Source organism: Stegostoma tigrinum, chromosome 9 (genome assembly GCF_030684315.1).
Source record: "Stegostoma tigrinum isolate sSteTig4 chromosome 9, sSteTig4.hap1, whole genome shotgun sequence".
Lineage (NCBI taxonomy): Eukaryota > Metazoa > Chordata > Chondrichthyes > Orectolobiformes > Stegostomatidae > Stegostoma > Stegostoma tigrinum.
Window position 1 is genome coordinate 71,245,128 of NC_081362.1, and position 14,448 is coordinate 71,259,575.

The 14,448-nt window shown below is 41.8% G+C and overlaps 1 protein-coding gene across 1 annotated transcript in view; it reads right to left on the reverse strand.

The window, feature by feature from the left end:
• Window positions 1-5,317, reverse strand: part of LOC125454643 (4F2 cell-surface antigen heavy chain-like) — a 124,184-nt gene extending 118,867 nt beyond the window's left edge. The window contains exon 1 of the mRNA XM_048535624.1: window positions 4,395-5,317. Within this exon, the coding sequence (XP_048391581.1) occupies window positions 4,395-4,932 (538 nt within the window). The 5' untranslated portion in view covers window positions 4,933-5,317. The remainder of the gene's footprint in view (window positions 1-4,394) is intronic.
• Window positions 5,318-14,448: the final 9,131 nt, after the last annotated feature.

Sequence of the window (14,448 nt, forward strand, 5' to 3'; positions counted from 1 at the left end):
ACACTAATCACGAAAACCTACCACGCAGGTACAGCTAGTAATTGGAAAGGCAAATAAAGCCATGGCCTTTTAGAGAACATAGAACAGTACAGCAAAGTACAGGCCATTCGGCCCATGATGTTGTGTCGACTTATTATCCTACTAAGATTAAACTACCTTGCATACCCTACATTTTACTATCGTCCATGTGCCTATCCAAGAGTCACTTAAAAGTCTCAAAGTATCTGACTCCACTGCCACTGCCAGCAGTGCATTCCACGGACCCACCACTCTGAGTAAAGAACCTACGTCTGACATCTCCCCTATACCTTCCTCCAATCAACTTAAAATTATGCCCCCTCGGAACAGTCATTTCCTCCCTGGGGGGATAAAAGTCTCAGGTTATCGACTCTATCTAAGTCTCTCATCACCTTGTACAACTCCAAGTCACCTCTCATCCTTCTTCGCTCCAATGAAAAAGGCCCTAGCTCCCTCAACCTTTCCACATAAGACCTGCCCTCCAGTCCAGGCAGCATCCTGGCAAATCTCCTCTGTACCCTCTCTCTCAAAGTTTTCACATCATTCCTATAATGAGGTAACCAGAACTGAACAAAATATTGCAAGTGTGGTCTAACAAGGGTTTTATACAGCTGCAGCATAACCTCGCCGATCTTAAACTCAATTCCCCTGCCCATGAGAGCCAACACCCCATACGTCGCCTTTACAACACTATCAATTTGAGTAGCAGCTTTGAGGGACCTATGGACGTGGACCCCAAGATCTCTCTGTTCCTCCATACTGACAAGAATCCTGCCATTAACCCTGTATTCTGCATTCAAATTTGACCTTCCAAAATGAATCACTTCACACTTTCCTGGGTTGAATTCCCTCTGCCACTTCTTTGTCCAGCTCTACATTTTGTTAATGTCCCTTTGCAACCTACAGCAGCCCTCCATGCCATCCACAACTCCTCCAACCTTTGTGTCATCGGCAAACTTACTAACCCACCCTTCCACATCCTCATCCAAATAATTTATAAAGATCACAAAGAGCAGAGGTCCCAGAACACATCCCTGTGAAACAGCACTGGTCACCAAGCTCCAGGGTCTTCTTTGGTTGCCCTAGGATCTTTGTCATAAGTCTTGCTGCAAGTGCACTCTGCAACACTGCATCTTTGCCACTCGTCACTGAGTCTTCATTGAATGGGAGGCTCGCAGGTTTGTCCAATTCCTCCTTGCCCCAAAATGTTCTTCCAGAACGTTCTGTGGCCTTTGGCCAATAGGGTCACGTGCTGGGTTCAAATCATTGAATGGGGTTGCACCAACACCCTTCACTATTGCTGTGCTGGGAGGTGCAAAGTACTCATACTCAGACAGTCAGGATGCTAGAACATCTGGTCAACACTTCTCTAATACATAGTCCTTGGGCTGGTTGTAACTGGTTCCTCTTGAATCTTTGTCAATTCTTTGATCTTGGTCTCCACAGTTCTCTGTGTGTGAATTTAGAATGTCCAATTTTGGGCCCATGGTCCCTTGACCACACCTTGAATTGAATGCTGGCATACCAGTGTACAGCTGGATGAACACAGCAGGCCAAGCAGCATCTTAGGAGCACAAAAGCTGACATTTCGGGCATAGACCCTCCTTCAGAAAGGGGGGAGGGGGACTGGTTCTGCAATAAATAGGGAGAGAGGGGGAGGTGGATCAACGATGGATAGCGGAAGATAGGTGGAGAGCAGGCAGACAAGTTAAAGAGGCAGGGATGGAGCTATTAGAAGTGAGTGTAGCTGGGAGTTTGAGAGTTGGGAGTGGTTTGTGAGTTTGAGTTTATAGTCAAAGAAGACTGAGCTTAGATAGTAGATTTTTAATATATTGCTTGACATTCAAGCTTCATGGGATTTGATGGTCCTTTGCTTTCACTTTATTGGAACATGTTGGCCCTTGTTTCCTTCTTGAATGCATCCCACTGTTCTGAAACAGACCTACCTGAAAGTATCTGCTTTGTTTAAATTATAAACTTTGTGTCCAAGATGTATTATTTGTAAAATCTGGTGGGAACAACTGAGCAATTTTCAGGATCACTGAACATTTTAATTTAAATCTAATTCCAGCAATCAACCCAGGTTGATTGGGTTGGCTTGCTGTGTCAGAACATAACTGGGCACTTGGGGCTGAGATTTTGGAATCGGTATTTGGTGCGTTTTAGATTGGGTAACCTGACACCAAGTTTGTACACAGGCTTAAGATACCACTAGAAACTATTAATGATTTTTTGAGTGTCATATTTACCTGGTACTGTTGCAGCTAAAGCTAAATGATCAGAATTTGCCAACAGTGAAAACAAACTGACTAGAGCGAGTTAAAAAGGCAGACTTTATAGATTTAATATTGAGACAGTTGGATTTAATGGAAATACCAGCGACCAAGACGACTAAGCAGTATAAGGGATAAATCAGTGAACCTGAGACAACCTGACAAGGAGACCAGGTCTGGGAATCGAATATCCAAGGGTACTTGACATCTTGGAGGGATAGACTGAAAGTAAAATGAGGTGGTGTAGCTTTGCTGGTGAAGGAAGTGATTAGTGCTGTAATGAGAAATGACATAAGTGCATGATCAGGATGTGGAATCAGTCTGGGTAGAAATATGAATTAGCAAAGGATAGGAGTAATTTATAGGTCCCCAAACAGTAGTTCAGCAGTGAGTCATACAGTGATTATAGTCATCAATGTAACAGGAAGAGGTTAGAGATGATGCTGATGTAACAGCGGAAAAGGGGCTTTTCCACATATCCTACAAAGAGGCAGGCATAGCTTGGACCCACATGGGTGTCCACAGCCACCCTATACTTACCTACCTTACCTTTTATTAAAAGAAGGATAAGGGCATTGGTCAGATCATAACCACTGAGCCACTTATAGTTTTAGTCTAAATGGGATTTACTTACATTGGAAACAATTCAGGTGTATTTTTACTAGGCTAGTTCTCCAGATGAGGCGATTGTCATTGCAAGGAAGTGTTGAGTAGGCTGGGCTTATATACTTGGAAGCTTACAAGAATGTGAACTGGTCTTATTGAAAATTATACAGTTCTGTTGGGCTTGGACATGGTAGATGCTGAAAGGACGTTTCCCCTCATGGGGAAATCTAGTAATATGAAAATAAGTGATCTCTCATTCAAAGACAGAGGGAAGGAGGATTTCTTATCATTAATGTGGGAAATTCTCTTCCGTAAAGAACATTCAAGGTTGAGTCATTGAATATATTTGAGACTGGGTTTGATAGCCCTTGAATCCTCTGTAGATAGAAAATCCATGTGAAAGTGTTAGGAAAGTGTGGAGCTGATGAACACAGCAGGCCAAGCAGCATCTCTGGAGCACAACAGGTGACGTTTCAGGCCTAGACCCCTAGGCCTGAAACGTCAGCTTTTGTGCTCCTGAGATGCTGCTTGGCCTGCTATGTTCATCCAGCTCCACACTTTTGTTATCTTGGATTCTCCAGCATCTGCAGTTCCCATTATCACTGGTAATCATAGTCATATCAGTTAATATTTCATTGAAAATTGCAGCAGGTTTTGAGGACAAAGTGGCCTCTTCTTTCCTTACAAGTGATGAAGATCTCAAATTTGGGAATGGATGCTGAAGAAGCATTGGCAAATTGCCACGGTGCTGATAACATACTGCAGTCAATCTATGCTGATGGTGGAGGAAATGGATGTTGTAAGGTCAAGCTTCTAAATTGTTGGTGCAGTGTTTATACAGGGAAAAAGACAATTTATCATCACACTTCTGGTTTGCATCTGTGGGGTGCGGAGGTTGCTTTTTGAGCAAGCAGCTAGCCTTTATCACAGAATCTCTAGTTTCTGATCCAGTCTAATAGCCATAGCTGGCCCAATTCAGTTTCTGGTCAATCATTATTCTTTTAGAGATTTATTTATGGTGCTTGGTAATGGTACTGTTACTGGATGTCAAGGAGTAATTACACTCTAGTGCTCAAGGTTAGGGAGGCAGAGACAGGTTGGACTGGTTTTGGGATGCAGTGGGTGGAGGGGAAGAGCTGGGCTGGTTGTGTGGTGCAGTGGGGGGAGGGGACAAGCTGGGCTGGTTTTGGGATGCGCTGGGGGAAGGGGAGATTTTGAAGCTGGTGAAGTCCACATTGATACCATTGGGCTGCAGGGTTCCCAAGCGGAATATGAGTTGCTGTTCCTGCAACCTTCGGGTGGCATCATTGTGGAAATAGGTGGTCTGGCATACTACTAACTTACTAAAGCAGCTGAAGATGGTTTCCCAGGGCACTGTCTTGATTAGAACATCAGCAGCATTCAAGGAGCAGTTAATTTAGGTGAAACATTCGTAGAATTGTACGTAAAACAATAATTTTAAATGTCTACACATTGTATGATTAGAGATATTTATACCAAGCAGATCTCCGACTCCATCCCCATTAGTATCGTAGTAAGACTGCAGTGCGATACGATACATCGGTTTTCTTTGCCACCATCTGAGGCTGGGTGAAGGTTTACACTCAGGCGTCTCCAAAATAATCACTAGAGCTGCTGCCAGTAAACTTGTCCAAGTCAGCCAAAACGCAGCAAGGGCACACCGCCTGATCCACCTCCATTTAGGCCCGCCCGCCATTTGCAATTCCAACTTTGACAGTGGCCGGAACAAGCTACTTATCGGCACTCGTGATTCTTTGTCTGGTACTTTAAATTTATTCAAAAAACGCCAATTGGTCTGAAACGCCAAAGGTTTCGAGACAGTGGCAGTGTATCTGAGAGGTTCCGTGGTGCGGGTCGCCAACCCGGCGTCGCTATCAGGAATGTTTACTTCGATATCATTCTCGTCTGTATCCTCAATAGATCGAGACGAGCTTCCATTTCCCCTGTCCAGTGAAGATTTCTCCTTGGAGACCTCGGACGGTGCATTCGTATCGATGAAGTTTTCGTCCTCCATCTTCGATCCCTTCACGTCGACAGACAACCCGCTTCGGTTCAGCGAGCGACCGTTTGAATTCCCTCGTGTTGCCAACCGAACAATCTCGCGCTCATTTTCTCGCACCGTTCGTTATTGTAGCTTTCAGCTAGGGCGCACGGGCAAGGGCTTAGATCAAATACCACTTTGAGCTTTCAGTTTCTATCAAGACTTTTTTTGTTTCCCTTAAGAGCGCAGCAAGTCAATGCAATTGTTCTTTAACTTGGGGGCGGGGAGTGAAGAAAGTAGGCTGTTATTCAGTCTTGAACGCGGGAGGCTTTCCCAACGACAATATATCCTCTTGAGCGTTTCGGTGTGGCTAGTGCCCATCCCGTATCGAGGAAAACGGGAAGATTTTAAAAGGAGAAAAATAAGGAGGGTATAAAGAGAATATTTCACAATTTGGGGGCCTACGCAACATGGTAAAAATCAACAATGGATCGAATTGCACCGGATCTGAAACTTTGTAAAAAAAAATTGCTGTTTTAAGTTCTTTCAAGATTGTTCTAACTTAAGAAAACTTGATGTTTCAGTGTGTCTTAACAAACGTTAAAGAAACGGTGTAGTGTAATCAATGAGAATAAGCTATCAGGCCAGATTTCGCTCTCGGATCCGTCTGTGCAACCATACCTACCATCAAAGGATGATTTGATATGTTGGAAAGTTGTAAAATTGAAGATTTCTTACCATTCCCCCACCCCTGTTTGTTATCTCGTTTTGAAAATGATCTTTACTAAGTGTAGAGCTGGGTAAACAGAAGCAGGCCAAGCAGCATTTTAGGAGCATAAAAGTTGATGGTTCGGTCGTAGACCCTGCATCAGATATGAAGGGTCGAGGCCCAAACCGTCAGCTTTTCTGCTCCTAAAATGCTGCTTGGCCTGCTATGTTCAAGCAGCACTACACTGTTATCTCATATTCTCCAGCATCTGCAGTTCCTACGATCTCTGAAACAATTTTAACCACATTTTCAAAACGAGAATTTTTTTTTTGAAAAGAGCAAACGAAGATCAGCAAGCATATGACGATTGGGGCCACGGCCAGCGTAACAGTGCTGAAAGTAACTGTTTAAGAGCTCCGCTCCAGCCTTGCCTTTTCAGAGCTTATTTTTCACCAGATCCTCAAGGAAGTCTTATATTGATTATGGGGGTGGTTGGTTGATGTTAAAAGTCGAAATTAATATTCCAAATAATCACTACAACACCATCAAAGTCAGAACACAGAAGGAAAACATTCATTTCTAGGATGCAAAAATGCCTCAAAAATAATTCACATGCTTCGATATGCAAAATATCAATGCCCTAAATACACGTTCCATGGATTTGAGACCACAGCTCACATTCATTGTATGTTTGACCCTTACACTGAATCTCAAGTAATCATAACATGCACGAAACAGACACATTGGTCCAACTAGTTCATTCCAAACGTAATCCCAAGGTGAACTAGTCTCAGGTGCCTGCACTTGGCCTATATCCCTCCAAATCTTTCCTCTTCAATGTACTTAAATGTAAGGTGTCTTTCAGATGTGGTAACTGTGCCCATATCCACCACTTCCTCAGGAAGTTCAATCCACATGCAAACTACTCTCATTTTTAAAAAAATTTAAACATTCTCACCACTCATCTTAAAAATATGCCTCCAGTTTTGAAATCCCCCATTCTCGGGAAAGACACCTATCTACAGCCCTCATAATTTTATAACCCTCCACTGTTCAAGTTCCTATGCTCCAATGAAACAAGTCCCAGCCTATCTTTAGAAACTCAAACCTTCCATACCTGGCAAATCTCTACTGAAATGTCTCTAGTTTAATAATATCCTTCCTATAACTGGGTGACCAGGACTGGACACTACTCCAGAGATAGCAAAGAACTGCAGATGCTGGAGAATCAGATATCAAGGTGTACAGCTGGATCAACACAGCAAGTCACGTAGCATCAGAGCAGCAGAACGGCTGACGTTTCAGGCCTAGATCCTTCTTCAGAAAAAGGGTCTTTCTTTCTTTTGTATTTTAACTATAGTGTATGAATAACGTCCGTTGTGATTCAAGACTGGTAGTTTGACCAATCAAGTTGCATCTGAAATGCAACACCTGGCATCTGCTTTTTAAAATAAGAAAAAGTTCGAGTCTATCTTATTAATATATTTTGAGAGGACTCTGTCTCATCCAAGTGTCTTCAACTCAGAAAATAGATCAAAAGTATTTCTTCAAAGAACCTGCAATTTCCTGATTTCCTATTTGCCAATCTGATCCTCCAAGAATAAAAATTTACTTAGGTCTCTTCCTTCTACTAACCCATGGATGCTCCGAGTGCCTGTCTTATTATTATCTGTTGATTTTTTTTAAAAGATCACATCTTTTCACTTTTGTTTTTGATTGTGAATCAAAATGGGAAAAAGACAGCTTTAAAAATCAAAGATTGTGAAAGAGACTGCTGTGCTCCAGGCTCTGAAATATTAGAATAATGTGGTACCCAATTATCGTTATTTCAGCTCAAACAGGAGGAGTAAAAGAAATTGGAGACAGTAGAGAAAGTCAGTGTGATCAGAAAAATATAAGGAACAGGGATGGAATTAAGACAGAAAATGGAATTAAAAAGTAAAGAAATGAGAAAACTAAAAATTAGAACTGCAAAAGAGATAGAAAGCCAGAGAATAAGAATAGAAGCTTAAGATAATGAAGGGTCTAGGCCCGAAATGTCAGCTGTTATACTCCTAAGATGCTGCTTGCCCTGTTGTGCTCATCCAGCTCCACACTTTGTTACATCAGACATTGTTGCAGGCTCTGGTGGGAAAATCTGAGCCATGACCCGGAAGACTGTTAAATTTGCACAGGCCTTACCAAATTTTGGAAAGGATGTGGAAGCATTCTTCATATTATTTGAGAATATAGTGAGACAAAGGATTTGGACAAAAGCACAACTATGGCATATACATGTTATCTGGCATCCTCTTCGGCAATTCGAATTCTAGTTACATCTACAAGAACAGAAGCATGCCACCTCCCACCCACTTTCCTGCAAAAATGCCATTCCCAATTCCTTCGCCTCCACCACATCTGCTCCCAGGATGAGGCTTTCCACTCCCATACATCTCAGATGTCCGCGTTTTTCAAGGACCGCAACATCTACCCTCACCCCAGTAGTCGAAAACGCCCTTGACTGTGTCTACTGCAATTCCCGCACCTCATCCCTCACACCCCCTCCCCGCAATAAAAACCAAAACAGAATCACCCTTGTCTTCATGTACCACCTCACCAACCTCCAAATCCAATGCATCATCCTCCGACAGTTCCGCCATCTGCAATCCGACACCACCACCAAAGACATTTTTCCCTCCCCACACATATCTGCCTTCCGGAGCGACCACTCTCTCCGTGACTCCCTTGTCTGCTCAACGCTCCCCTCCAGCCCCACCACACCTGGCACTTCTCCCTGCAACCGCAGGAAGTGCTACACCTGCCCCTATACCTCCCCCCTCATCCCTATCCCAGGCCCCAAGAAGACTTTTCACATCAAGCAGATGTTCACCTGCACATCTGCTAATATGGTATACTGCATCCGGTGTTCCCGTTGTGGCCTCCTCTACATCGGCGAAACCAAGCGGAGGCTTCGGGACTGCTTTGCAGAACACCTGCGCTTGATTTACACTAAACAACTGCACCTCCCCCTCCCATTCTGCAGACATGTACATCCTGGGCCTCCTGCAGTGCCACAACGATGCTACCCGAAGGTTGCAGGAACAGCAAATCATTCTGCTTAGGAACCCCGCAGCCCAACAGTATCAAAGTGGACTTCACAAGCTTCAAAATTTCCACTTCCCCGTACTGCATCCCAAAACAAGCCCAGCTCGTCCCTGCCTCCCTAGCCTGTCCTTCCTCCCAACTATACCCTCCTCCCACTTCAAGCCCCACCCCCATCTCCTCCCTACTAACCTCATCCCGCCCCCTTGAACCTGTTTGTCCTCCTTGGACTGACCTATCTCCTCCCTACCTACGCTCACCTTTACTGGCTCCATCCCCATCTCTTTGACCGGTCTATGTCCTCTCCACCTATCTTCTCTTCTATCCACTTCCCCCTCTCTCCCTATTTATTTCAGGACACTTACCCTCCCCCATTTCTGAAGGAGGGTCTAGGTCCAAAAAGTCAGCTTTCCTGCTCCTATGCTGCTGCTTGGCCTGCTGTGTTCATCCAGCTCTACACCTTGTTATCACAGATTCTCCAGCATCTCCTATCTCTAAAGACTATATACTTTGATTTTTCCTGTATTTTTGAACATGAAGTTTAGGACTGAAATAAGAAAACGATTTTAAAAACAAATAAGTATTGCGCAAGAATCCGAGTCCCTACAGTGTAGGAACAGGTCACTCGGCCCAGCAAGTTCTCAAAGGGCATCAAACAAACACAGACCTATCTCCCACCCAATATTTCCCATGCCTAACACATCTCAATTACACATCCCTGGCAACTACAGGGCAATTTTGCATAGCCAGTCCACCTAACTTTTACATCTTTGGACTGTGGGACAAAACTGGAGTACCCAGAGAAAACTGACGCAGATACGGGGAGAACGTGTAAACTCCAAACATATAGTCACCCGAGGGTAGCATTGAACACAGGTGCTAGGAAGCAGCAGTGCTAACCACTGAGCCATCATGCCACCCCAGAGATTGATACATTTTTAAAAAACAAGTTACTGGCATTTATTTGGTGTTGATTAAACTAATGTTTATTCAATCAATGTGTCGAGTTTAAATGCAGATGAATAGGCACCCAGAGTGTATACATAATTAGCTTCGGCTGGCATCAAGTAGCGGAATAGTGTCTGTAGAGTTGCGACCAGATGTTGATAACAAAGATCTTCTGCCTGCTAACAACAGAATTAGCACTCGGGTAGCTGAACAGCTTGAATGATATATCCAGAAAATTTGAGGGTGGTGTCCTTCTATCTACAGTAAAACATCCCTGAAGCCTGAAAAAAGGCAATTTATTTCCCCTCACCAGTTACTCTTTTGTTATTCATCATTAAGTTGTGATCCAGACTCTCTTGTGCCGCTGGGAGCAAATGTAAGTACTTGGACAGAGATCCAGAAGCAACAAGTCCTAGCAGGCCAAAAGACAGTCTCAGCAAACCCTGTGGACTGGGACCATTGAACTATCATCTCAGTTTTCCCTCCACCTAAACACCAATTTTCTTTGGTATCTGTGTGTAGAGGGAGTAGAAATTTAACCAGTGGAGGTACAGGTTGTAGTTGTTTTCTGAGAATGTCTGTTAATTTGGGTTTTGTAAGACGGGTTATATGGCGCATTGTGTATACTGGGACAGAAAGATTTTAACTTTTGTAATGACTGGAAATATTGAGGCTATAATTCCAGATCATTACCCCAGTAAGGTTCTCTCTCTCCTTCCCAGCCCAGCACCCACCACCACCCCCCACCCCACCATTATTACTTTTTAAGTCATTTTTTGTTGGTTTCAAAATGTTCTCAATCTTCTGGTCGACAGCATAAACCTCTTTGTTCCAGTTGATACCATAAGAACTACACATTTTATTTGTAAATATATATAAAAAAGGAAGTTTGCATGATTAGTTGTTTTTGTTTACAACTTGAAGGTAAACTGGAACCTCAGAATTTGAAGGCCATTCTAATGCATGATACAATGTTTGCTGCCCGAGCTTCAGTAAATCTTTTAAAATGGCATGAATGCTAGTGATTTGGGGGTGGTGAAGTCTTATTACAAAATGATAAATCAAGAATAGAGAAGCTAGCACAGTACTTTAAAAAATTAAATATTAGAAGTACCAGTCTAAAGTGGAAACAGAGACTCTGAATTATTGGCTTTTACAGGATTCTGAAGTTAATTTTAGTTGTAACTAAGAAACATGAATATACACTGATCATAGTCTCTTCAATTTTATTGAAAAACGTAAAATTTGAACTGCAAAATAGTTTTACCAGAGGTCATTATTTCAACCTCATAGCATCACTATAAAAGTGAATGTAGTTGTAAAAATATTGGAATTGGTTGAAATTTAGGCAATACATTAAGGAATCAATTTGGTTGAACAAATGTAATTTTTTGTATGTATGTCATGTTTACTTGGTCAGGAAACATTTAAAAATGAAATTTCATTTCTCCAAGGGTAAAGGACATTAAAACAATACACACATTTTAACTGGAAATATAAATCAGAAAACAGAATTCTGGATTTGTTTTAATTCAAAAGAGAAAATACCAGTCACTGAATGTTTACACAAGAGCACGCGACTGCTGAAAACTGGATTTTGATACAAGTGGGACATTCAACATCAGGTATTTGAAACCAAAACTGCCCAAGAAAACTTTTGGATTGTTTGTAAGTGGCAATTTGCAATATTGACAGGAGACAACAGAGATGCAGGTCTTTAAGGCTGCCACGAAGTGCAAGCACATTCTCAGCTGCCTGGAAGAAATAAAACTGGAAGATATTTTTGGGAGAAGATAAAACTGCTCAAGTCAAGTAACTCCAACTGATCAGTTAGCAAAACAGGGATGGCCATAGTCAACAATGCAATATTATCACCAGAAAAGGACTGTAAGTCATGTCACCACATCCTTTGTTTTTGAACTGTGATCTACAATCTGGTATCTTTTTGCCATATTTTCATAGACAATATCGCTGAAAAGTGTCTTTGCCACATTGGTCCTTGTCCATGTATGTACGAAAATCTATGTATTTGGATTTAAATTGGGTATGGTTTAAAGTCTGCATATTAGTCATTAGTAATATTTTGCAACATATGCTATTGCTGACTTCACAATTCTTCAGTACTGGTATACAAATGTAATACCTGAAAACTGGCATTAATACACGGCTACATGTTCCAAATAACTGATGAGCTTATATTTACCAATGTTGTGTTTACACATAGAACATACAGTACAGCATAGTGCAGGCCCTTCGGCCCACGACGTTGTGTCAAACTTTTACCCTAAACCTAAGGTCTATCTAATGTCCACCCCTACCTTATACTATCATCCATATGCCTATCTAATAGCCAATTAAATGCCCCTAATGATGCCTACTCCACTACCCTCTCCAGCAATGCATTCCATGCCCCATCACCCTGAGTAAAGAACCTATCTCTGATGTCTCCCCGAAATCTACCTCCTTTCACTTTAAAACTATGTCCCCTCATAAAAGCTACCTCCACCCCAGGAAAAAGTCTCTGGCTGTCTACTCTATCTATACCTCCGATTATTCTGTACACCACCACCAAGGCACTTCTCTTTAAAACGATGAAGGATGAGAAAAGCTCTAGTTCTCTCAACCTTTCCTCGTAAAACCTTCCCTCTATTCCAGGCAACATCCTGGTAAATCTCTTTTTCCTTCCAAAACGAATCACCTCACACTTCTCAGAGTTAAACTCCATCTGCCTCTTCTCAGCCCAGCTCTGCATCCTATCAATGTCCCTTTGTAACCTAGAACACTAATGCACTGCCCACAACGCAACCCACCTTTGTATCATCATTCTTACGTCCCCTCTTCAATCCATGTCTAAACCCAGACTAACAAGATTAGGAGCTGAGCAGTTATGGTGGAATACAAACTAAACATTAGTCAATAGGTTTTTGCTAAGCAAATACTATTTGACAGCACCTTTTGAAGACCTCTTCCGTTACTTTACTGATTGAAAGTGGACTGATGGGGTCATACATGTTGGAAGCAATGGCACCCTGATGTTCTCACTGCAAACCAGATATCTGGATACTGGTCTAAGGACCTGGGTTTGAATTCCTCAATGGAAAATGGTGGATTTTAATTTTTAAAAATCTTGAATGAGAAGTCTAATGATGGCCACGTTGTCAATTGTTGTAAAAATCCATCTGATTCACTAATGATTTTTATGGAAGAAAATCTGACATCCCTTATGAGGTTGAATCAGCTCCAGTCTCACAGTGGCAGCCCAGGCCAATAGGAGGAAGGGAATGCTAAGGGGAGTCAGTGGGAGAATTCAATTTCAATTTGCTAGGGAATACCCTTGGAGTCATCTGTGCCAGGGATTTACATAGTTCTGATACATGACTCCAGTCTACACTACAACATTTGGGCCACAAACTATAGTCCTCCCAGGTGGGAATACAAGATCCAACAGCACTATTTTGAAAAAGTGTCTCCAGGTCGATTTTTAATTTACAATCAACTTCAATGAATTGCTGGTCATTATCATGCTTATTCATAGAAGCATAATGTGTGCAATTGGCTGTGACAATTCCTATATTATAACAGCAACTATATCCAATTAAGTACTTTACATTGTGAAGTGCTTTGAATTTCCTGAACAAAGGGATGACATAAATACAAGTCTTTGCTTATTTATTTTATGGAGAAGAGAAGCAGTTGGATTACTTATGAAATATTATAAGACTATTATGGTCATTTCAATTGTTTTGATCAGAAGGCATTAGCCATCACATTTTGTAAAAATGATCATATAGGATTAAAATACTGTAGATTAGTCATTTGGGTACTTTGTATAAAATAAACTGACTTAAGTATCATATTTTATTACTCAATGCAAAGGTGAACTAACGTAAAGCGATGTTATTAAGCAGAAAATGTTGACAATCTATGATTATCAAAAGCAATAGGACGGAAGACTGTAACAATTCCTCTCAGGATCCATCTGAAATGCCATGTACATACAGGCCATTTGAAGTGACTTGATGATTTCAATGTTTTATGCTCCATGCAAGCCTCCTCCAACTCTACTTTATCCAACCCTATCAGCAAATTCTTTATTTCTTTCTCTCTAATGTACTTCTATATCCTGCACTCTCCTGTTGTCATCAAGCTAAGAGATTAGTATTGTAAAAAAGCATATAGAACATAAAACAATACAGCACAGTACAGGCCGTTCGGCCCTCGATGTTGCGCCGACCTGTGAAACCAAAATGCAAACCCATCGAACCGACACTATTTCGTTGGATAATTAGCTTATAGACTGTTATTGAAAACAATTCTACATCTGCTAATACCCAATGCTAACAGCGTCTCATTGATGCAGTTTTCAGGAGCCATGTTTATATTTTTAATCCATTTAGCTTGTTGGACAGCATCCTCAAACTAAAGATGGGACTGCTTAATCACATGGACAATCCAGTATGAATTCCTACAGAGTATCAGAAATAGATGAATTTGCAACAATTAAGACTAGGAGAGAAGGCAGGTTCTCTCTCCTCCCCTCCCACCAGATAATTGATTGTTGGAGCATTAGCTAAAAAAAGTATTACTCAGAGCCTGCCACGTTGTTAACTGGCTAGGTTCTGGCACAGTTCTCCCATTTTTGGCTTAAGTCTCAAACTGTGAGTGAGGAGGACTTTGCAAAATCTACTAGACTGAGTGTGCCTTTATCTTCTCCAATTGCCGGGCTTATATCCAGTTTGATCTTTAACTGACTTATTCAACCGAGTGCGTTACAATGCCATTTCATTGGATACTTAACAACAGAGTTGGTT